Below are 25,635 nucleotides of genomic sequence, written 5' to 3'. Positions count from 1 at the left end.
CACCTCCGTTATGGCTTAAGAACATACATATCGTCCTCCTTGTGTACTCCTACATTCTGGCCTTAAACCTCCCCCCTCGCCACACCATACTGTATTGTGATGTTACTTGGCGTTGTTGAGTATGTTCTATAATCAATCTAAATCACAGTCAGACCAACTTAAAGGATGCGTGTTGGACTATTGTTCTCTTGATAGGAACAGGAATGCATTTTCCAGTTTAAAAACTATAAATTCATTGTGTCAATATTGCCGTCTTACACTCAAAAAACCAAAAAAAGGAAAAACAGAAGATGAATTCACGATAGGCATTGGTCACTTTCTACAGGCCACTTTCTACAGAATCAAACAGCATCATGCCACAACTATGGATCGAAAGAGAGAGAGAGAGAGGGAGAGAGGGAGAGAGAGAGAGAGAGAGAGAAAGAGAGAGAGAGAGAGAGAGAGAGAGAGACTGATGGTAAAACAGACATTCACTCCAATTTTAACATCTTTAAATCATTCACTCTGTATCTTTGATTTTTCGAGACATGTGGCTCGAAGGTTGTTGGTCATCTTCTAGTGTCCTTTTTGTTTCGTTTTTTTTGTTTTTTGTTCCTCAGGTTTTTTTTCCTCTAAAATGTGTTTTTTCTTGGGTTGATTTGGAGGCGGGGTTCTATGAAAATATAAGAAAAGACATTTAAAGAGTCACAATGGCACCGTACAGACATGACTGATGTGGTATCCGCTCAAGCTATTTTTAGCTATGATCAATCAGAGTGCTTTTCTCACCTGGTGTGCTTATTTATTTCTTTTTTTTTTTTTTTTTTTTTTTAGCAGGAATATGTTCTCACAGACCCCGACTCTGCTCTTGGACCAGAGTTTGCTGACAGGGGAAAAAAAAAGGTGATTAGTCCTTGTTAAATATACAAGACAAACAGATACAAGTCAGTAAAGCGAAACATTACTGATGTTATTTAAAAAAACGGCACTGCTAAGCTTTAAATTCTGTATTGAAAATATAAACTATTTAGAAACACAGCATCCTAGGGAAACACCGATTTTGCTCTGTTAAGCTAATAAAGCTTACTGTTCCTCAGGAAAAACCAACTACTGGCTATAGTTTCATATTTACTGTAAAGCAAATCATGTTAAACTTCTCATCTACTGCTCTGCATGAAATTAACAGAGATATCCAGTATTTCTTTAAAAAACAGTTTCTTGTTCTTTTTCTTCATAACCAATGAAACTGCTAAATTGTTATTATCACTGTAGGAAGTAGGAGCATTTGCAAGACTTTGTTTATATTTTTGCATAATGCGTTTTTAATATAAAAGTCTTGCATCACCATTCATTGCTTTATACTTTGCAAAGAAAATGGGAAATAGGTGCAGCTGCTGTTTCTCTTCCTTAAGAGCCGTGAAGAAGCCAATCTTAAGAAAGTGAAACAGGGAGTAAGGATGAGATATGTGACACTTTTGGAGTGCTGAATCCAAACTTGAAAATTTTGGTCCAAACCATATCAATGTCTACAGACATCTTCAGTTTCATTGGTTATGAAGAAAAAGAACAGGAAACTGTTTCCTAAAGAAATACTGGATATTTCTGTTAATTTCATCTAAAACATGGTGGAGGCATTTCAGCCAATGGTGTTGGAGCTCTTTTCAAAATAAGAAAAGGATCATCAGATCCACCATGCGATACCATTTGATTGGCTTTATTTTTCAGTATGACAATGACCCCGAACACACAGTCAAGTAAAAGCATATCTGGGTGGAAAAACACACAAAGGAACATATCGGGCATGGATTGGCCCAGAGACCTTGCCTTTTATGTTTTATTTCCATATATGTTTGCACATGTTTCAGTTATGTTTGGTATGTATAGACTTCATCCATTAGGTGCATCTTTTTTTATTCTTGAATGACTCATAGACCAATGTTAACTGACTTAAACAAACAAAAATCACTTCTCTGAAAAGGGTCAGGTACAAGAGCTGACCTGAAAATGAGTGACAAAGCAGCCAATGTCCAAAGAAAAGCTTCAAAAGTCCATTTTAGAAAAAAAAAACCCAAGTCTGGCTCTTTGAAATGAAATTATAAAGAAATGAGGGTTGACTCAAGGCTTTTGCACAGCACTGTATTTAAATATAAATATAATCTATCCAGATGGCACATGTGGAGCACCAAATATCTCTTTGTATAAATCACAAAAAACCTTGTTGTTAGCATATTTATGCAGGAACTATTTTCTTTTTACTGTCTCTATTTGCCAAACAAAGGAAGCATGCACATAGATAACATGCTCACAGCAAGGTTTGTAGAGTCAGTTTTTTTTATTTTATTTTGGTGCTTGGAGCACCCAGTTCCATCATAGTTCTGCAGTTAATATCTCCACATCCCAGCAACTCACACCCAAATACTTCAGAATGATAAATAGCAGCAAAAGCCAGAGAAATAAAAGATAGAAACTTGATTTTGGGGTGAACTGTTCCTTTGTTTTTTTTTTTTTAAACAGGAAAAAACTGCTGTGTAATCCCTGATCCTGACAGTATTGTTGTTATCATGCTCAAGTCCTCACCTTCACTCTGGACTTTTCTCAGTGTGACAGACGGGGTCGAGATGGCAGAGGCACGGAAGTTGGCAGGTAATGTTTCTGAGGAATCGGAGGTCACGCCACGGAGGTCTTTCTCCCTAAACATCTTCCTCCATGACGGTGACCGTGTGAATGTTTTTGTGCCGTCCTGTGGAGACAAGGAAATAATGCTAGTGATTCAAAACAACAGCATTCACTGGCCCTTATTCATTATGCATTAGTGGGGTTTAACAAAACAGTATTTGACAAAGCAGTATTTGTTGTGACAATATTCCACAGTTGCACAGTTTTTAGCCCTACAAGCTGTAACTAAGCAATTAGCACCCGTGTAAACACAGCTGAACCACTGTGGCTTGCCAGCAGTTCACTAGCAGTAAAGCCTTCCTTTACAAGGAAAAGCCATGTTTTAGTCTTTCTTTTTAACCCTGAAAGAAATTTATCTTTCATAGCACATTAAACAAAGGGCAAAAAAAATATTTCCTGAAGTCTATGTTGTTGTACCTCATCGGGCCTCCTCTCTGTTCCCATGGAGATGAGATTATTATACTCTTTCTCTAGGAGCTGCCTTGCCTGAAAGAGACAGACGAAAAGATGTTTCGGGTAATTTTACACCTGTAGATTAGGATAACAGAAGAGCATCTGACATTGCCGGCTGTTGTAGAGCATGTGAGGTAGTCTACCTGTGTGTTCTGATTTGGTATCTGAAGAAGGAGGGCCAGGTCAGTGTAGTCAAAGGTGTCATCCAGTGCCAGCAGGGCCCCATGGACCCCACTTTCTAACAGGTTGTCAGCAAATTCTTTTAGACCGATAGACTGCACCCAGCACATCACTCGCTCATTGGACCACACCATCACATCTGGAGAAACACAAATTCAAAGACAAAGACAAAAACACACCAGTGTGAGTAAACTAACGCTTTGAAATCAAGTTTGGGGCATTATCCAAAGGCCTCACCTTGGTTCTGATGTTGGCTCTCATCCCGCCTCCTTTCCAGCTCCTTTCTATCATAGTTCAAGCGCTTCAAGCACATGATGCCATAGTGAAGGCTCACCCTATAAGTAGTAAGGACAGAGACCTAAGACATGCAGTGGGTGGAAATATGCAGAACATAAAATTAATCCAATAACGTGGGTGCCCTTTCTTTCACCTGTGGAAACTGTCCACCATCTTCAGCTGGCCCCTCAATTCTTTCTTGGTGAGGTGATCGAGCATGCGAGCATCAACCAGCGATTCCATGAAGTAAGAGCGGTACTGGGGTAGACCCAGGCTGGGCAGCCATTCATTTCCCACCCACTCATGGTTCATGTCTCCATAGGCCAGGATCTGGAGAACAAGGTTTATAGACATGAGAGTAAACAAGATGCATAATAAACATGAAAAAAAAAAATCCTAAAGGTAACATTCTGAATATAAAACAAATTTGTGTGTTTCACTTGAGCTAAATAATGAAACAGGAAAAATTACAATGTGTTTGTATTAACAATATTTAGTGACTTCTTAATTCTTTGGAACAGGGCAGATAAAGTGCAGAGAAAATAGTAGTAAAAGGGAAACCTGAAAGTGTAATAAAAACAAAATCCCCCGCCATGCAGGGTTTTCTCCATTTGTTTCTCCTTCCCGTGGGCTCTATATACACCACACTCGTGTATATACACTGCTGGCCACTCAGCGGTCATGCTAAATATCTCTCTGACACAAATTCTGTATTACTGGGAACAGGAAACAGTATACTTGTAGCCTAAAATGGCAAAAACAATTTGGTCTCACTTTCTAAAAATGCGCCGCTAAAGTGTAACTCATGTCTCAAATAATGAGTTATGTGTTAACTCTAGACCTATGAAAGTAAAGTATTTCTGCTGCTTTTTGTTTTCCTTCACTTTCTGATCATTTAAAGAGAGAGCTGAAAAAAGGCAAAATAAGTGCCAGTCTACAACCTTCAAACCTGGATTTATATAAGCATGTCTTGTTAGACACACAGATGCATATTTAAAGACTTCGTTTTAGCTCTTCTTCCCTTTAAGGCTGTGTCTCTTGGTTTCCTGGTAAGCCTTTATTTAAAAATAAATTGCAAATCATGTGATGGCCTGTGGATTCTCAGCAGCTCACCTGATCCCAGCTGAACTCCTTCTGCTCCTTACGGTTCAGGCCGAGCGTACAGAGGAAAGGAGCAGATATTTGCAAAGAGAGGGAAAGGTCACCAGTGAGAGTGTTTGTGTTTGTAATGAATCAGTGTCAGGACAGAGGAGGAGAGGGAAGGCAAAAGGAGGAAAAGCTTTGTTAGTGAGTGAGAATTAGATGGAAAACACTACATCAAAACTGATTTTTAGGGAACAGCAAGGGAAAGGTGTAGCCAAACATGCCTAATTAAGAGACAAAAAAAAAGAAGAAACCTTATTAACGGGACAGTTTGCTCACGACATAACAAATGTGTCAAATAAATCAATGCAATATAAAAACAGCTTCTCTGCATTTCACATGAAATATAATCTTACTGGTTTGGTGGCAGCAGTGAGAGACTCCATCTCAGCGTGCGTCATCCAAATGTTACTTGTTGACTGTAACGGCAGCGCACAAATTATTAGTTTGTGTCTACCCCCCGTGCCGTGTTTTTTAACTGGGATTTGTACGCAGGCTTACAGAGCGAGTGCTTGCGGGTGCAGACGGACTGGTGAGGGAGACCATTTCCTGAATGGCTAGGCGAAGTTTGAGTCTGTGTAGAGGGTTGCTGATGCCAATCTCCCTCTGGATCTCTGTGTCCGACAGGTTTGCCATGATGGCGCCGCTCTTCACGTTGGCGCGACATGCTGCCACATACCACGCTGGCATCCCGACCCACAGCTGGGACAACAGAAAGCAGAAGTGGTGCACAACGAACAGTAACAGTAACATTCTTCAAATAAAGTATGACTTGGTGACAAAAACCTTGTGAGTGAAATACCAAAAAAGAGACATCCTATTTCTGAAACGAGCATTTTTAGCTTCTCTCCCCAGCTACCTTCCGTTTAAGCTGGCTTCCTTCTGATTGGTTGCCCTTCACAGACAGAAGGTTTTAATAGCAGTAGAGTAGGGCTGCTTTACCAAGAGTGGAAAAAAAGACTTCTCCAAAGAGACTTCTACCTGTGCATTCACTGACCTCATTATTTAAAGCTTTGGCTTTAAATAATATTATCATCTACCATCATGTATACAATATATATTCCGGTAATGTAATATGTTGGTAATGACAACATACTAAACTTTACATAAACTGGTCCAAATCAGTCTGATGGTTTTATGTCCTGAGGCTCAGAAACGTACCTCAAGCCACGTAACAACAGTCGGGCCATCCCATGAGGCGAAAGGCAGACCCTGACGACATGCCTCCTCTAATAAGTCATGCCTGGCAAGGAGAGTGGAAAACAGAAGATTAATTTCTTCATATCTCACCTTACCACTGTCTTCTTTTATAAATAGAAAATCAACATGAGAAGTTAAAAACTTTTCAGCCTTGCGGCACCGCATAGGCGTACATTTTTCTGTTTAAATTAAAACTAAACTACGAAATGTATTGCTATATCGCATTAGGATCAAAGATGTCGCTACAACATGATAAGCGTGTGGAAAGATGACTGATCTCACTTCTTTTTGCTGCGGCGATCTTTTTCCACTGTTCCAGTTCCAAGTTTAGCCAGACCTAATGGATCAGCTGAACCCAGGTCATCAGAGGGCGTGGAGGCTGTAAAGATCATAGGTTAAAAATAATAATTACTTCCTGTATTGGTTTCACTGTTGATGATTCTCTCACTGCAAACAGATAAATGTATGACTTGGACATGAGAGACGGCATTTTGAATGACTAGTGTCCAGGCTGTTCACACACCCAGTGAGGCAGATTCACGTCCAGGTGCACCAATCCGTCCCTTTTCCTTTTTGCCAAAGAGACGACCAATAGAGGATTTGATGCTTTTCTTTTTGCTGGCTTTGTGAAGGGAATCCTGGCTAGCTGTGGTGGCACCGTCAGCAGAAAGACTGGACAAACAGAGGGACGGAAAACTGAGTGCACTTCAGGGCTAAATTCAGAGCCAAATATACTGCATGTTAATATTATTCTGAGTACCTGCGAAATTCACGGTGATCATCAAGGCCTGCCCCTGGGTGAGTGTGTGTCATTCGGTCCAACCGTAGGGCTCGAGGAACAGGCGGAGGGGTGGAGTCAATCAGGGCGAGTGCTCTGCATTCTTCACCGTCTTTGTTGTTCTGCAAGGTGGACAAAGTTCAAAAGGTTTATATGGGGAAATTCAGTGTAACTTCACTCATTTGTTGGTATAAAACAGCAGTGAGACAGCACCTGCTTATCGCTCTCCCTGGCAGGTGAATGGGGCAGGCGGGGGGTGGAATGTCCAGAACTGGGTGGCGAGGGTGACGCCAATGTGGACGAGGTGATGGAGGGAGTCATGTAGCCCCTCCCGACACTGTCACGTCCACCCAGTGAAGAGGGTGGAAGAGTTGAGGCATCGAGGGCTACACTGCTGACCCGACTCTCAATCTCTTCTGCCCTCAGCTCCGTGCTTTCTTTTTCTTCCTGAATCAGCCTTAAAGGAGAAGAGAGAAGAATTTTAACAGTAGGCTAAACAATCCTAGGATCTCACAACACTCTCATCTACACACTGTTGCACACAAAACCTACTTAATCTCTTTGTTAATGGCCTCCAGTTGCTCCTGTAGCATGATGGCCAAAGTCTGTACATCCGTCTGCCCACTGGGAGAGAGCAGCTCCGACCCGAACATAGTCTCCCGATCCTCTTCATCATCAGAGCAGCCTCCCTCCACGCCGCCCTCAAACCCAGGACCCAGCATAGTGCTGCTGTCCCACTCTCCATACTGGAAAATGAGAAAAACAATAGAACGGATAGAGACAATGGTGTCATTCAGAAAATAGCACCATATCACAGTATATGCAGCTGTGGTCAAATGTTTACAAAGGCTTATCATAAGCATTAATATCTTGGTAATCTGGTGCTTTGAATGATTTATTTGAATTGTTCACGTCCCGGTGTGGAATGATTGTGTAGCATGCATCTTTAAAGTCTTTAAGAACCAAGATTTGGGTGCACAACTTTGAACTGATTTAGGATTTTTTTCTACACAAAACTATACACATTCCCTACTGATATTTGCTTAAATGTCTCTTAGCAAATTGCACCTTGACCAGACACTTTTGGTTCCCATCGATAAGCTTTTGGCATATTTCTGACTGAATATGTGACTGCTCTTCTTGGCAGAATTGGTAAAATTCATTTAAATTCCCCCTTCTTCATTATTCCATCCACTTTGTGTATAGTGTTGTTACGCTCAAAAGCTGAATCTTTATCCTGTCTGGCCATAAAATCTTTCTACAGAACACATTTGGCTTGTCCATGTGGGCAGCTGCAAATTGAAATTGAAATTGAAGATGTTGATTTTAGTTTGTATCCTCCCATAGTGATGAAAAACACACTTTACTATGGAAGTGATGTTGGTTTTAAGGCAGTTCTCAGCTCATAGCAGGCCTTGGTGATTCCTGCATCGTTCCTGAGCATCCTAACCAATTTCCTTTCAACTGAAGGTAACAGTTTGGGTCTTCTTTCAGATCTTGACGAAGTGGTGACAAATCCAAATAACTTAATCTTACATACAGTTGTTTTAACTGATGATCTTGCAACTTTGCAAACGTTTAGTATTGACCCACTAGGCTTCTGGAATATGAAATATTAGTGAGGGTATTTCTACACTTTTAACCCTGCATGGATCAGAGAAAATCCCAAATAAATTCAAACTTTTGCACCCAGTTCTTGTTTCTTTGTACAATCATTCCACCCTGGAAAAAGAACATTTTAAAGAAATCGTTCAGAGCACAAAGTTAAGCCTATGATGGCTGTATATAACTGTGCATATATGCACATCATCATTATCTCAGCCTGAGATGGACACCTTGTTACTATCATCTCTAGGAGTCCCCCAACGGCCACGGTGACGCCTGACCACGACCCCACTAGAGGAGCTGCCATAGCCAGCTGGGAGTGAGCCTCCACCCTGAGGGTACCGCAGCTCCGAGGCACTCCCTGGAAGAGATCTTCGAAAAAGGGTGGAGGGAAGTGAGCTCACGCTGCCCGCCCTATGATGAGATCCAGAATTCAAATGTTACGCAGCAGCACTTGAAAACATTTCGTGGGTGAGTGTGCAAACACACAGCACTGTCACACACAAAGATTCCCCCAGAAATAAACAAGGAATTTAAAACTAAAAGTTATAAAATTATGAATAAAGCATTTGTTTGTGTATTTATCAGACAGCCCAACAGCCTCCAGGTACAATGTGAACAACTTTACAAAGCAGAGGAGTGTAAACAAATGGTGTACTCAGCATAAGCGCTGTGTTCTTTGGGAGACTTTGGGTATTCATAAATGTAGGGCACGGTGCATAAATACTTTGCCGTGAGGGTTCATGTCGGCTAACCTGGAATAAGACGAGCCTGGCCTTCCTCTCAGCTGATCCAGCTCCAGTTGGACTCGCTCCAGCTCAGCAATCAGCTGCTCCTAAAACAAAGAGGAGAAAACACTTTTAGCATGACGCCAAAGGTTTAAACATCTGTAATAGGTGTAGGGGAAAAAACCAATACAGCATCATATCGTGAAAGTTTGCGTGGGGATATTGTATCAATACACCAAATATTAATATTTTATTAAACAAGTCCGAACACTCTGGAAACAATTAAAAAGGGCTTCGATTAAATAGTCTCACATGAAAAATCACCCAACACTTAGCTTTGATGATTTATCTGCACTATCAGTAACAGACTACATGTAATTACCAAGTTGACCTCATTCATTCTTCTATGGCAGATTTTAGTGACAGTGTTGGTGTTGGCTCACAGCCTCTTTTGGCAGCATAATAACTTAATTGAGATAAGTTATTTAACTATAAAAAAAAGGTTACTCATCGAAGTATTAGTTATTGCAAACTGTAAAAAAGCGCAATAATATCGTATCGTGAGTGAAGTATTGTGATAACATCATATCATGGGGTGTCTCACCTCTAATCTGCAACTACAAAAAATACAAAAGTGAATACCTTATTAGCAAGAAGATCATCTTGGATTTTCTTCATATTGACCAGTTCCTCAGAAAGAGCATTCTAGAAGCAAAGAAAACAAAAAGTATACATATGCATTTTCATGTGGTACAGTGGTTTATACACAATACTCTTCTTTTTCTACCTTCTCTTCTAGTGCTGCCATTCTTTCTTTGAGATGCAGCTGAAGTCTCTCATTGGACTCTGACAGAAGCTTGTCCACAGTGTCTGAGAGGCGTTTGTTGTGTTCGTCATTCATCTTCTCCCTCTGCCTGGCCTGGAATGAAGACACGAAGGAGAGGAGGAATAAAAGCAGAGATAAAATTTAAACTTTATTCAGAATTGAGAATTCACATCAGACTGTGTCTCAGCAGGAAAATGTGATTAATGTCACCCTCTGCAGCTCTTGGTTCTTCTCCTCAAGTTGAGCTTCCATTTGCCGTAGTCGCTCCTCAAAGTTTCCGTGACGTTCTTCAGCCTTTTGAGTGAGAACAGAAAGATATTTGCAGATGCTGATTAAAATATTTGAAATGAGATTCGAATAAAAGCTGGAATATTCTATTCAAAAGAGTTAGTGGTTGATATTGATTGCCGACTTTGTTGAGAGCAGCCACTCTTTGTGCAAGCTGGGCCTCAATCTCAGGTAATGTCTCTGCCCTTTGCAGGGTCTGCTGGAGCTTCTGTTTCGCCTCATCCAGACGCTCCTGTAGCTGCCTGTTCTTTTCTTCACTCTAGACAGTCAAGAAAACATTCATCAGACACAGAAACGTTCGTGACTTTTGTTACCAACACAGCTGGATACTGGCTTGTTTGAGCCAAACTTTACCTGTCTGTGCAGGGACTCCTTGCTTGCCAGCTCATTTTCCAGCTTGTCTTTGATATCATGTAGAGAAGTCGCCTCCCTCTGGGCGCTGAGGTACCTGCAACACAAAGCCGCCATCAAAGAGGAATGCTGCAGCGGTCCTAAATCGAAATACCGTGACATATATCAATGTTTGTGACTGTTTTAAGTTAGCTGGTGCTGAAACAGCACTAATGTGAAACAGGAACTTAGATAGTTTAATGGAGTATTAATTCTAAACAAATGTTAATATAACCCGGTACATCAAATCTAGGGGGTAATACATCCAAACTAATTACTATTTCTGTCCAAATATTCACTGAATCATTAGTGAGAATATAATGCAAATGTCATTATGTAAAACTAGCTTAGATGCTATAAAGAGGCGTCATGATGCTTTTGCAACACATTGCCTGCCAACAGGTGAAACATATGGTCCTTCTGCTAAGTGCATTATAGTTTATGCATAAAATTCTGGTCTTCTGGTCTTGAGCTTCTTTCAAGCTACAAATAGATGAGAAATAGATAAGATAGCTACAAATAGAAGACTAAAAAAGAAAAGAAAAGACAAGAAAAGAAAAGAAAAAAAGAATACCTTCGTTCTAGTGTTGTAATCCTCTCCTCCATGTCCTCTCTTTGGCAAAGGGCCTGGTAATATTTCATGAAACAAAATGATATAAATATAAAACTTGCAATATACAAAACACATGAGTGCTTATCACGTAGAAAACTACTGGCCAGGTAAGAGATTTCTACTACGCTTCTTTGAATACGTGCACAGAGCACTCTATTTTTAGACTGCAGGAGTATATTAATATTTATTATGGCATTCATTTCAGCCCAGCATTTCTTTGATATCGGTTAATTTTACTCTCATCCCCCTTTGGAATAATAAATATTAATACATATGCCCATTGTGTTGTACTCTTGGAACCCTGGGTGCTGTGAGATCTCAGGGTCTTGGCCATGAAGAGACAGACTGGCCCAACAAACCTCTTTCACTTCCCTTTGGAGCTTCTGATTGGCCTCCTCTGACTTCGTCACCTCCCTCCTGGCGGCGGCAAGCTGTTCCTCTATTTCCCCGACCTAACGTGACAACACAAAGGGACCAGAGATGACACAGATTGAACCTACGTGAGCCAGTATTAACCGCCACGGCACTAAGTGTAAACAGACAAGACAGTGACTGATTACAAATGCCAGTTGGGTCCACACGAGACTCTGGGGGTGTAACGCGGTGACGCACAGAACACGCAAAAGGTTTTAAGATGTTTTGAAGGTTAGAGCAAAGCATTACTCATTTTACTCTAAACATTTCTGATCTCTTATGTAAGATTTTGTGCTACGTACAGCTATTAAAATCAAATGGCGTCATATAGCCTACTATAGGGGATGAATATGGTGTCTTAAAGCAACTGCAGTAGTGTAACCGGCCACAAGAGGGAAGAGGGTGACCAGGAGAAGTACTGTGATTAGTTATCCTCCTCCTTGGGATATGCTGTGTTGCTGGAATTGCTAGTGAGGAGCTGGCACTGATTTATTACGATAGCCAGGGTGGTTATATAATAAACCAAACTTACAAACAAAGGGGAGACAGAAATGTAGCTGGGAATTCAAACAGTTTCACCTGCTTTCCTTGAGGCCGTTTCGGATGGGTCAGGCATGTTGTGGACGTGTGGACAATAGTAAATGTTTTAATCAGGACTTTGCTAGAAGCTTTTATATTTTATTTTGGATTTTGACAGAGAATTTGTGGGCGTATTTCAGTTCTGATTACCGTTTAAGACATGAAACCCAATGCAAACTCTAAAAGCCATTCTCACAAAGTTCAACACAGAGGATCACAAACACCAACCTGCCGGCACATGAGGGCCAGCCTCTCCCTCAGCTGGGAGAGTTCAGCTCTCTGCCGCTCTATCTCCCCTTCTCTCTGTCTGTCAAGCTCCCCATCTTCCAGTCCAGAGGAAGGACCATTGGGCAGTCGCTGGAATGGTGAGAATAAAGCAGGAAATGAGAGTGATGAAGAAAAAAAAGAGTTAGAATGGGTTGTTATTGCAGAAAAACGTAAATGAAACTGTAGGTGAGTTAAAAATCACACTGACACACCATGTTACCCAATATCTACTTTCTACTGACTGTCTGGACGCTAACACATACACAAAAACAACTGGAACCAACATGCATAAAACCCTCCCTTACATCTTTCCCGCCGTCCACCCCTTGCTGACGTCTTTTAATTTGGTCTCTTAAAGAGATTACCTGAAAAGAGAGATAAACAGACGATCCAAATAAATGTTCCCTTCACACTGAGCCGGTCGTTAACGTCAAATCACAATCCTGGCACGTTAGACTTTACCTCTTGAGAAGACGCTGCGAGTTGATCTTCTAGCATGGACACCCTCTCAAGGGCCACACGGAGCCTTTCTCGAACCTGCGAGGTGAAGCAATACGAAATGGCATGCAGTAAGTCAACTTGGCACCGGGGAATTAATATCAAGATTGTGATTACATTTTTATCACTACCGAATAAGCAAATAAGAGTTCATGAGAGGTCAAAACACACGCATCAGAGATGAAGCTCACCACGGAAGCTACACTGGGAATTTCTGCACACCACACTGCATTTTAATTGAACCCAACTCAGCACTGGGTGTGAGCAATCCTCATGAGACAATCACTAAGGCTGACAGGACTTGATTTATTCACGTCTATCACACTAAATGATGCTCTAGTGCTAACTCGGGAGAAGAGCAGTTCATTATAAGTGGACCTTTATATGATCATCACAGCAAACAACGTCAAAGTAAATTTTCATTGTCATAAAGCAATAATACTTGATTTTATACGGAAACATGTGAGCTAAACCTGCAGCCTGAATGCTACTTTGAGCAGCCAAGTTGTATATATATGTATATCCTGCCTCTCTGTTCTCACATTATACACCAAACACACCCTCACACTTTGGTGGTCTATTTAATCTGGAAAGTCTCCCATCTTTCCCTCTGACATCTCCGTGCTGCTAGTGGGCTGTATTGCCACCTGCCGATTCTGTCCTTTCACCTCCCTTTTTACCTCAAGCATGTTTCTGGTGACTTATGACTTTGAGTTTAATAATCTTTTGGCTCAATTTTTGGTCTGAGCGAGTGAAATCTCTTGCTCTCAGCCTTTCAAACACACCTTTTCATCCAGGGCCTTGTGGTGCTCAAACAGGGATTTGAGGGCCTTGAGGACTTCCACCTCACTGGAGACCCCTGCAGGGGACTGGGCTTGTCTCTTCACCACCGTCATCCTCAAACTGCGCTCATGGCGAGACACAAGACACTCCAGGTGTTCCAGCAACAACTGAACGATTGAGTGGGTTAATTGGGAGAAGGATGGAGAGAGAGAGAGGTAAGAAAGGCAATTTGAAGGAAAAAGCTCATACAAAATGAGCAGGAATTAGAGACAGGAGCAGAGATTACAGGGTAACTGCCGGGATCATGAAAAAAGAGAGTAGGCTCAGGGGCGGCACAGAGCAGTGAGGGTTTTAAGAGTGACGAGAAACGTTCAGCACAGCAAAAAAAGACATAATGAAAGCAGATATGGACAATGAAAAGGGGCCATGAAGAGAAAAGAGAGCATGGATTAGGGAAAAAAAGAAGATCAAGAGAAGGAAAAACAAACAGAAGCAAATGAAACAGTGTGACACCCACACAACCACAATGGGTGAGGAAGATAACACAGAGCCTGTTACAGTGCTAATAAGCAAAATGGCTGCTAAACATCTTACACGTGTGTTGTTTCTTTCTGCCTTCAGCTCAGCGATCTCCTCCTCCCTCTCTAGAAGCTGCTCCCGGCAAACGTTCAGCTCTTTAGTCAACACAGCAAACTCCTGTGGAACACACAAGCTGCGTTCAGAGGCAAGAAAACAAACTACACAAACGTATGGCTTTAATAGATTAAGTGGTCTCGGCACAGGCAGTTCAGCTGCAGTGAGTTTTGATCTAGGCGAGACACGAGCATGCACACACACAGCAAATGCACACATAGTGCTAAAAATATACAGAACCAAAGGCTTACAGTTACACACTCTGTGAAACACCTGAGACCAGCAATGTAGGAGGACAAACATGATGTAAACCTACATAATAATCATGTAAATCAATGACACACTTTCCACCACCGCTCTCATCGTGCTCATCCTCCTCTGTGAACTCGCATTCATGCATGGATTACATCACGCTGTTACACAATGACTCGGCTCTGGAATGCACAGGAGAGACCCCCCAAAACACAGCATCGATATGTCATTTACAGCACCACTGGGAATGCGCTCGCAACTCCTTCATGGTGCTGAAAGTGAGCCCGAAAAGGAGAGGTAGTACTACACGATTTCTGCACAGTGAGAAAAACTCATAGGATCGACGGTAAAAGATTTTTTTATTTCCATAAAACGCATCTAAGGCCTTAGAAGCTGCTTTTAAGAGTGACAGTGTGCAGATGTTTAGGGTTAGGATTCAAAAACACTTAAAGGTAGGCATATGAAACTGGTTTGTGTTTACAAGGGGGGAAAGAGAAAGAGCCAAAGAGAAATCTATACAGATGGTGACACAGCGTGTTTATTGGCTCTTGGCCTTATGGGATTGTTTCTTGTTTGGATAGGGGTCAGCTTCGCAGTTGGCTCTCCTTGTCCCCTTGTCGTTTCATTTCTATTTCATCTCACTCTATCTTTACAGGCTACGGCCTCCATTTGTTTGAATAAATTTGAATTCCTGGTCTACAGTGCACGTGGCCCTATGTCGCGGAGAAATTACACATTGTCTTATAATTCATGCTGCACTCACATGAACACATGTACATTCGAATTCCATCCAACAATATGGCTCTTACATTAATACTTAACCTTGTTTCCGAGGTGTTCAAGGCCATAACTGCTTATTATTATAACCAGTAAATTAATTTATGGAAAAACTGAAATGCTGAGAAAACAAAGACACACATTCCAACATCCATATAGTGGACATGTAGGAGGATGTATATGATATTAAACTAGGTTTATTATGGAAATGTAAGGGGAAAATGTGTGGTATTTTTGTTCAAAATAAGCAAACTATAATAAGCTATCAAAATAGTTGGAGAGTATATGTAGATTGTATGATGTTCTAGGCGAGTGTTAGAGCCTAATACTAAGGAGACACGTAAAACTGCCTGCTATAAATAAGTATTGTGTTAAACTGCGTGGTCAGTATATGGTGTTGTATACATACATTAATCACTTTCTTTAGTTTGGGTTGCTGCGGCACCTTTTTGTTATCCACACACACTCTTTGACTTCCTACTCACTCTGGACTACTTTTGGACACCAAACTGAACCGTGAGCAACTCAGTGGATTAACTTAACATCAGTAACCCTAAATGTTTGGAAGAAAGCCATTACAACAGTCAAGTCAGAAATGGACTTTATCAAAAAGGCATAAAAAGGAATCTGACTGAATTAAAAAAATATTATTATTATTATTATTATTATTTGTCCTGACACACCTTGTATATTAGTGGCTAGAGGGGTCACGTGTACATTAAATTCTACATACTATAATTACAATACATTCAGCTTTAGATGAGGAGAAAGGAGAGATTGGGTTTTTTTAATAATGGTAGGATAAAACTTGTAAATTCCAGTTAATATCAATAAGCAATTTTATCAGACAAGCTCAGAGAATTCCAATAAATTACATTTTTATTGAAGTTCAGATAAGGCCCAAGCACATATTATCTTCCATTCTCATTAATCACCCACTAACGATATGATTAACAAACATAATAAAACCTGATTACACAACGAAGGGGAAATTTGCAGATGCAACTTGGACTTGACAGCCAGACGAGCGTCAACCTACAGCATTTACTAGAAACAGAATTAGTGAAGACTCTAAGCATGCAGTGGGGGAAGTGTCTAATGTCCTGTTCTAGCTGGAGCTGAGTGTCTCTCTCTCTCCACGAGGCATCACTGCAAAGGCTTACTGTCTCATGAGCTCGCTTCATGATGACACACTCATAAATGCAGACTCATATGTAACTCAGCTCTGATAACGCAGAGAATAAGCAAAAGTTACCTTACAGGCAGAAATGTTCCATAAAACACTTGCATCAGGAAAACACACCCAAACGTTGTAACCCACGTACACAAGCACAGTGTAAATATATACGTGTACAGATTTACCTGTGGCAGAGCAATTGATAGCTGCCTCTGAAGCGACTCCTTTTCATGGCCAAGCTCACGGAGGCGGAGCTGAGCTGTACCCAGGCTCTCCTGCGTCTCCCTCAGGTTCTCCAGCAGCCTTTCCCTTTCTGTCAGCATGTTGACCATTAGAGACTCCAAGTTCCCTGTGCTGCCTCCTTCATCTCCTCCACCTCTGGGCTCCCTGCCACTGAATCCTCCTCCACCCATTGCTCCTCCTGGGCCTCCGATTCCCGCGCTGGCGGGTGAGGTGGGGCCTCCACCGGTGCCACTTCGCCCATCTTCGGATATGGTGGGCATCACCTCGCACATCATCATGAGACCGTGGCGTGTGTGTCAAGTAATAAAAGAGAACTAAATGGGGGATTGTACGTGCAAAACGCCTGTTGTCGTGCCTTGGGTTTTGTTAAGCTTCAGCCAAAAGTTTGATGTACAAAATATAAATCTTTACATTTTTTTTTCCAAAAATATTATTCTTTTGGTTTATGTCTACTCCTACATCTTCCTGTGTTTATTGCCTTTTTTAACTGTTTTCTCCTGCACTTACTTTTGTATGTCTTTGCTCACTAGACTTGCATTACTCAGTCCCAACCTGCATGGCAAATGATTAGAAGGCTTATGTGTTCCCCTGTTATATAAGAGGGACTGCAGGAAAGTCGTTCTGTGGGTGGCTGTAGGATTGGCTGAGGGTGAAGAAGGGAAGGGGTAATGGGAAAGGAAGGGACAAAGGAGGACCAATGCACCTAAATTGTGTCCACAAGGCAGGGCTCCTCAAAGCGTCGTTGGTAAGAGCTGAAAAACAAAGCACACATTGTATTAGATCTCACACAATAAATTCCACTGTGAGTATAACAACTGTGAAAGTACTGTACAAGCATGAGCTGGTAGTTTGCGACAACAAGACTAATGAAAATGTGAGGAACGGTGACAATGATGCCAACTGCTGATTTGTAATTAGCATTTCTGACAAAATGACAAACAGGTTGACCTAATATGTAATAATGCAATGGCAGCTCCAATGAAATGAACAGAATCTGAATACAATTCACACTGATTCATGGACCATGAGAAATGAGTGAAAATTTAAACTAATGCTGTTCAACTCAGTTATAGTCCACAAAACATAGACTCTGACTTTAAAAGGTAATTGAAACAATAATTCAATACTTTGGAAAACACAAAGAGTTCTAATTACAGCAACAGTCACCTCAAGGTGCTTTATATTGTATGGTGAAGACGTAATACAGAGCAATCAGAAGAAGCCCTATGAGGAAGTGCTTGGCGACAGTGGTAAGGAAAAACTCCCTTTGAACAGGAAGAAACCTCCATTATACAATGCGTGACAGTCATCTGTCACGACAAGTTCGGGGTTATAACGCACTATAATATGAAAAGACTGATGTCACTTTCATATCTATTTGTGAAATACAGTGTAAAGTACCAGCTAGAAATTAGCTAGCTAAGTCATAAACTAGGTTATGGTGTAAAAACAAAAACACCCAAGCAGGGTGGAAACTCAGAGAGTTGCATATGTTTTTTTCTCTGAGTTCCTTTCTGAAGACTCAAAAATATAGGGAGGGATATATTTAAATCTGATTTGCTAACATCTGCAAAACTCAGTTTACTGTTACTTGTGCTAATACTCCACCCCAACAAAAGCATCTTATTTTTTGTGCTTGACATTGAAAATTACTGACTGTGCCTGTGTTTAGAAAACGCACACCTTTTTGCACATCAACTGAAAAACTAGATACACCTATGAGCCCTATTTGGGGATTGTGCTAGCACACTGTTTTGTCCCATTTAGTAAATCTGCCCCAAAGACTGAAATAGTTGCCTCTGGCTTGATTCAACGTTTCCAAAATCTACCACAGTGAATCACGTTGAGCTGTGGATACATGGGTTTTTACCTTCAGGTGGAACAGTGTTAGCTTTTATGCTAAAATGCTGCATTAGCATTATGATGCACTAGCGTTATATCTTTACGGACAGATAAGAGAGTGGCATCAGTCTACTTTTCAAACTTTAGCTACAAAAGCAAACAAGAGTGTTTGCTTTTTGTGATATAAGCACAACTCATAACTGTATCTAATATTTCTTATTCTGATTTGGGCCACTTCCATTCACGTGATTCTTTTGCAGTGTGATCTCAGTCTAACCCTAACCCTCTTCTTGTTTTATGGTGAGCTTAACTTTTGAGTGAGAAATCTAAGAGTCATTTAGCTCTGCTAAGCATGCAGGTGAGCTTTGGACCAGTTCATACTGGAATCTGATCTTGGCCACAAGAAAAAGAAATGAACAAAACATTCAAATATGTTAGTGAAGTTAAAGCATTAAGGTAACCTTGAAATTTAGGAAAAATCAAAACAAGTTTTAATTTTTTTTACATTTCAAAGCTTTTTTTGAGAACTTGAAAACAGAAAGCAGCTGAATTTCTTTTGGTTCAACTGCCTTCTTTTTTCATGACCTGGATGGACTGAGAATGTAAGGCTTTTCTAAAACAAGGCAGTTAAGTATGAAGAAGTGAGCTCACTGCACTGGTTTTCTTTTAATCAGCTGCATATCTTAAATTACCCTTTTTTTTAAATTACCAAATGAGGCCTGTGTCTGATCCTGCAAACAGTGGGCCAAAATCATACAGTTCCAAGCAATCAGCATTATTATTTTGTCTCGAGTCTGCTTCCACAAATATTCTTTACTGTCTTATCTGGAGTACTTAAGGGCTCGCACTTTATACTTTCGAGTGGTTTGGACTCATGTGGTGAACTACACATAATTCTTTTTTATCAGTGAGACTGAAAAAAAAAACAAAACAAAACAGGAAGTGCAATGAAGAATTTCAGAGTTCAGCAAAAATAATCTTTTTTGTAATTCAACCATATTTAGGCCACAGAGCTCAGCACCAGTGATAATAACTCAGTTAGTGGTCTCTTCTGTGATAAAGGGGACAGCATAATAAATTAAAATGGGGGATTGATAAAAATCTATCAATCTATAAAAACCTTTGGTGTTTAGCATTAAATACCCCCACTATGTATTTAGGACAGCCCTAAATTTGAATTTAACAAATCAAAAATAAAAGGTATATAGTTGCTGATAAATGAATCAGCTGGTGTTCATCCACAGTGTGAATCAGCTGGTGAAAAAAGACTGGTGTTAAAAAAATTCAGCTCCTAAAACATTTTTAGTTTATGTAATTGTACATTTTAATAATTGTGCAATGTTACTTAAATTTGGAGTATTCAGAGGATCTCCATATAATCCTAATACCGGATAAGTACTCAAACAGCTTTAAACACTATGTGAACAAAATTACTGGTCCACTGTACACTTACAGGAGCTATTTAGCCATGGAAACCAACACTGTGAAGCTCCAAGCAAGCAGCTTGTTTTTGCTGATGTTTATGGCTTTAAACTCTGCTGTTACTGATTCAGCCGCATGCTGACGACTTTTACACACTTTGGACCTCAAAACTCACCGACCCCACTCTGTAATTTTATGTGGGCTGTCATTTTGTGGCTGACTTGTTAATTCACTGACCTCTTTAAACAACCTATTCTTGATTGACAACCCAATTTTGTAAAGGGAGATTACATGTCAAATGCTTTATTTAATTCACCTGTGGAAATGGGACTAGAAATTACTGGAACTATTTGTATTCAAAACGTTTCAGCCTAAAGAATTTGGGTATTTGTGATGTGATATCATGAAACAACAACTTAGAAACAACACTGACAACCAAAACTGATTAAAATGATATAAAACCTCACAGTAAAAGCCTTTTGGCGGTATTACAGTATGTTAAGAAGGGCGTCTTAAATATGCTCAGATGCCATATTGTGCACTTAAAGCACTTTATACACATCAATCTTAAAGGCAGTGTAAATGAGTGTATTAAGGGGCAGCACTGTATGTATTTACAGAATATTGGAGGTTGAATGAGGCGGTGGGGACTGAGGCAACATGGTCCAGATTTTCCTGTAAAATCAGTGCTTATCGTTGTTATATGGGCATCCAGGAACCACAAATGGGGTAGCCGTTGGTTGGTAATTTAAGGTCTGTTACAGCTCTGAATTAGCTTCTCATGCTGGTGAGCTGGCTAGAGCACTTGGCAATATTGCTGTGTGTCCCACTAAAAAACAGCTTACTTCCTTTCCTGCTCCGCTGGTGGATAATTAAGACGCAAGACTGACCTGGCATCGCCTGCATATCCTTAAAATACAGTTCAAAATAAAAATCTGATTCAGGAACAGCTTTGAACTTCTTTGACAGATTAATAGCTGCAGTCTGATGACCACATACACAAAAATAAACCATATCAAGACCGCAGTGTGCGTTCCATATTAAGAAAGGGTGAGATTTTAGGTAAGGCCTTTCAACACAGACACAGGAAATAATAAGGTGATAATCTGCTTCATAGTGGGAGAACTTCTTTAGGTGTGTAATTCTCTGATATAAAAAATGTCACTGAATATCTAATAGCCTCTGGGGTTACAAAATGATGCTGACGCCAATCATTCACAACCACATGTTAAAATTCAAAACTTTACAGCATAAATTAACATCCTTAAACTTTGCTGTAAAAATACATTTAATTTCCAGCTAGTTCCCCTTTTTGTGGTAACTAACGCTGCTCACTTTCACCATCACACACCATAATTTGGATCTAATCTATTTTAGCTACAAAACTTGCCATCTCTCTCTCTCTCTCTGACACATCAGTACCACTGCTGCCCTGCATGGGTGACTGCTGGTTCACCCCCTCCACCACCTCAGCATCCACCTATAGACTACAGGGAGAGAGATTTACTTATCACTCCCATTTCTATGTGCATCATATTTATGCAAAGGAATGAGTTCATAGCCAAGATGCCAAACTAGGCTCTCCTGCTTTAATAAATAAATTAGACCCTGAATGATATATTTTTAAAACTAAGACCAATATCTGATTACTTAAAAATCGAATTTGTATGGCGGTATTTTTTTTTCTTTCAGTCGCAAAAAGCATAAACTTAGGATTTTTATGTGTCATTATTAGTTATTTATGAGTCTGTTTTACTGCTACAACAACTCGTGGATTACTCGTTCACCCGCTGCTTGATCCTGCATGGGTCAGCTGGTTTTTCTGTGGTTCCAAACATGTGTCTGAGGTGAACAAACTATGTGCCATCAACACCTATAATATGGCTGAAAAGTGTTTCTCCTCTTTACTTTTTAAATTTAGATTTATGAGTCGTTATAAAGATAAAGATACATCAGCAAAAGGTTATATACTGGGAGCAGCGGAGCCGGTAAATCAGCTGGGTTCTAAAATAAGTCAGTTCAAACATGAGTTGTCTGACTGAACAGTATGAGGAGAAAGAAAATTGCATTAGGTCTTAATTATTAAGGGCTTATTTAGGGCATGACCCCTATGACTGACAGCTTATCACTGCATGTTAGGATTTTACAATCCAGTGGTTGACACGACGGTGGCTGTTATTTACAGCCTATCCTTAGCACTAAGACAGCTGATGATGAGGCTCAGTATGGATCAGAGATAAAGTATGTCTGTTAATAAAGCCATTAATGTTTATACTTATTTCCTTGGATTAGGTGTTTTTAAAAAAAATCGTTGATATCATTGTTGTTGTGAAATTTAATAATGCACCATTTTGTTTGGTGGTTTTACATTATTTAGAATTATTTATCACATGACAGCATTCATCTTTTTTACATTAAAAAGGACCAAATATATTTGTCAAAATGTACTATATGAACTGAAAACCCTTTGGTGATGGTGCCTCTGGCTTGGGTGTATGAATCAGGTCCATTACATAGCTTAGTGAAAATATGCTGTTCATGAAATTGCACCAAGACCCTCAAATGTTTGCTCAGACTTTTCCCCGAGTGGTTCCTTTAAACCAGCAATGTAACATAAACAACAGCTTCTGGCAGTTACTCTGTGTTCCAAACTACCCAAAACATACACTGAGGCGCACAGAAAGGCCACTGCTAAGGACTGAATTAAACTTTCATCCACGCTGGCTGGTATAACCCATCCTAACAAGCACCTTTGCATTAGTTCAGAAAGGGCTAAAGTAAATACTTCAGCCATACTAGTCAATGCACAGGTCACATTAACATTTCTCTGAATTCCTACAGTGTCATATGATGAGTCTGTTGTGGAAAAACGGCAATAAAAGCTGGAGTCCTGATTCAGTGCAGGCATAACATAACTGTGCAGCCTGCAGTTTTGACTGAAGCGTCAGCTGTGAGGTCACTGGGCTTCAGGATCTGTGTCTTTATGAGCATGTGCAGAAGAGACAAAACAAGAGAGACTGCTGTAGGATAGTTATCATGCCACAAGCTTTAGCAGCATAGTAGCATTACTTAGACCTTTTCTCTTTTCTCCTTATTGCTGTAGAAATATGAAAAGCAGATAGAAAACAATGAGCTGGTGGTAACATTTCCCTAAAATGTATCCGCTTCATTGGTGTAAAGGGTGAGCTCAGGCACAGTGTCACTACTGAAGTCTCAGCTGAAGTCTTACCACACTGAAACGAATGTACTTGCGAGGATGTGATTGCCCACACCAGCATCATCATCATCATCATCATCATCATCATCATCACAAGTGATAAACAGTCACACTGAATTCTGATGGGTTCCCTTCTCTGGATTGGACAGACTGGCTTTACAGTATGTGATTACTAGATGACCAGTTAGGACAAGGCCCCTAATTAGGCGGGGTATCGTGTTACTAAATATTCCCTGTCTCCACAAAAAGAAAAAAGAAAAATGGGCAAAGAAAAACTGTGTGCTCTGAGTGTGTGTTTGTGGGAGGGAGGGAGGGAGGAAGAGAGAGAGGGGGCGATAGAGCTGCAAAAACAGCTCTCTTCCACCAGACACTGGGGCGGGGAGAGGGGTTTGCAGGCTCCCACAGCCGCCAACAATGAGAAACTGAAGAATGAGGGGCTCTGCAGCCGGTTTTACATCCTCTTAAATGTTAAATCACATTCACGGCCAAGAATGCATGCATGCCCAGTGAATTATTTGCATTTCCATTAAAAGCAGAGCATAGCCACTAATAATGGACGCCTACCCCACTCTTCCCCTTTTAACGGTACCCCTGGGCAAGAGACGCATCCCTGGAATCGATAAATGATTGTCGGCAGCTTGGGTGGAGGAATGGAAACACCGGGATCCGAACCAGCATGCTTTCATTTGCAGTGGCATTCACACTGCACACCAGGCTAAAGGGGGAAACTGACAGGTCGACCAAGCTGTAGCCAGCCTGCACCTCCATTTCTGAATGTATGCAGGAAAGACCATCTGATGATGGGCGCACGAACGCACACGCGCACATCTACATTCTCATAGTAAAAAAAAAGGGCAGTTGTGTATTGCAGCTCTCAGATCTGTCACTTCGGCTGTTAAAATGGCCATCAAAGCAGATTGGGAGGAAGATAAATCCATGCCTGCTCCACAGAGATCCTGGTCGACTAAAACTGTGGACTATGTCCCCCTACCAAATAAATAAATAAATACTCAATGCACATTTTCAGACCAATTTTTTTCTCAACCATTATGGAGTTATAAAGCCATAAGGCAGTGAGAGGAGCTGGGTGGTTTGACTACAAAGCTCCCAACGGCAAAGAGCTTAGTTGCAGCCATGATTAATTACAAGCAAAACATAGCAGGCCAATATACAGTGGCATCTTATCATCTTATGAGGACCCCATCTCGCTCTCTCTCCCTCGCAAGTAGCTATCGCCTCACCTAACTGTATGCAAACGGGAGCGAGCAAGCGCGCCCTAAATAAATCTTGGCGTGTGCTGCCAACACACCTGTCAATGCCCGACAGCGACATACCGCGTTGCATAGTCTATCTAATAACTGCCCGTGCTTTTAGCAAATACAACCATGCCCCCCACCCCCAACCAGCACACACGCAAACAAACGCACACTCACACACGAACACATGTAAAGCACCCCCTTTCAATCCGTGACAACACAATGCAAGGCATCCTACTTGTTATCACACGCTTGCACGCGCGCACTGCATCCACCGATATATTAGTACATGCATGCCTTTTTCTCCCCTCTCCTCTTCTGCGTCTTTCGACGAACACTGTTATCCCTCTCAGTTGAAATTGGGTTGCGATGGGGCGGTGTGAAGTTCCATCCTTACCACAGTCATCAGGGGGGAGCCTGTAGTGTCCATGTTTGATGTTAAATATTCCTTAGATCCATCCCCCGCGGATCCCGCCTCGGCGTGCGTGCCCTCACCCAGAGCCGAAATACAGCTTAGTGTATGTTTTATTATTATTATTATTATTATTATTTCCTTTCCCCCGTCTCTCCCTGCCCACATGTAGCTAAGCGGCGAGGAAGGGGACGCGGAGAGAGACGATACGCCACCTTACCACAGACCCCCCTTCTGTCGGATTGGAAGGTAATGGGTCTTAAAGAAACATTCTCTCAGCATTCTCCGCATCTCTCTGATTTACGCGCGCGCCACGCACTCACGCGCACTCCCGGGCCGGCCACACACCTGATTAATTATACAGTGTGTATGTATATCAGAGAAGAGCAAATAACCAGCTGACATTTTTCTTGACACTAGCGAATTCTGCCCGTGTTTCTGGGCTGCAGTCTGGCCACAGAGTCACCAGTTAAATAGAAGGCAGTTATATATATGCATATAAATGATTCTGCAAAAGCAAGCTGTGGGATGTCCAACTTCAGCTCATTAGAAAAAGTCACGTGAATGTTTAACATATATCTCAAAACTATGTGTTGCTAACTGTTAAATATGTCTGCATATGCTGTGATTGTTATGGAAGAAGCCTCTAAAAGTCACAATTATGTCTATATTATGCACCACCTTTTTTCACTTTATGCTGCAAACACACAATAAATACTGTAGCCTAT

The 25,635-nt window shown here is 41.0% G+C and overlaps 1 protein-coding gene across 4 annotated transcripts; it reads right to left on the bottom strand.

Moving 5' to 3' along the window:
* Positions 1–584: 584 nt before the first annotated feature.
* Positions 585–25,203, bottom strand: LOC120728541 (liprin-alpha-3-like). Of its 4 annotated transcripts, XM_040023533.1 has the most exons (32): positions 24,893–25,202; positions 16,701–17,510; positions 14,271–14,372; positions 13,679–13,843; positions 12,858–12,932; positions 12,701–12,760; positions 12,357–12,485; positions 11,495–11,587; positions 11,097–11,149; positions 10,487–10,580; positions 10,257–10,391; positions 10,055–10,138; positions 9,806–9,937; positions 9,661–9,723; positions 9,046–9,125; positions 8,521–8,704; positions 7,238–7,431; positions 6,899–7,142; positions 6,668–6,807; positions 6,431–6,579; positions 6,190–6,286; positions 5,869–5,950; positions 5,209–5,409; positions 5,064–5,126; positions 4,678–4,704; positions 3,719–3,894; positions 3,526–3,623; positions 3,252–3,427; positions 3,073–3,141; positions 2,557–2,719; positions 769–862; positions 585–652 (listed from the first exon to the last, which is right to left on the bottom strand). In XM_040023533.1, the coding sequence occupies exons 2-31, from the start codon at positions 17,034–17,036 to the stop codon at positions 810–812; spliced, it is 3,717 nt and encodes a 1,238-aa protein (XP_039879467.1). In that variant the 5' UTR covers positions 17,037–17,510; positions 24,893–25,202; the 3' UTR covers positions 585–652; positions 769–809. The 4 variants fall into 4 exon arrangements, with proteins under 4 accessions (XP_039879467.1, XP_039879469.1, XP_039879468.1 ...); XM_040023535.1 differs by lacking the exon at positions 12,701–12,760; XM_040023534.1 differs by lacking the exon at positions 24,893–25,202 and having other exon boundaries at positions 16,701–24,724.
* Positions 25,204–25,635: the final 432 nt, after the last annotated feature.

The sequence above is a fragment of the Simochromis diagramma genome, unplaced genomic scaffold (assembly GCF_900408965.1).
Source record: "Simochromis diagramma unplaced genomic scaffold, fSimDia1.1 OVJJ01000208.1, whole genome shotgun sequence".
Classification (NCBI taxonomy): Eukaryota; Metazoa; Chordata; class Actinopteri; order Cichliformes; family Cichlidae; genus Simochromis; species Simochromis diagramma.
The sequence above is the reverse complement of the archived record's forward strand: the minus strand, read 5'-3'. Positions and strand labels throughout refer to the sequence as shown.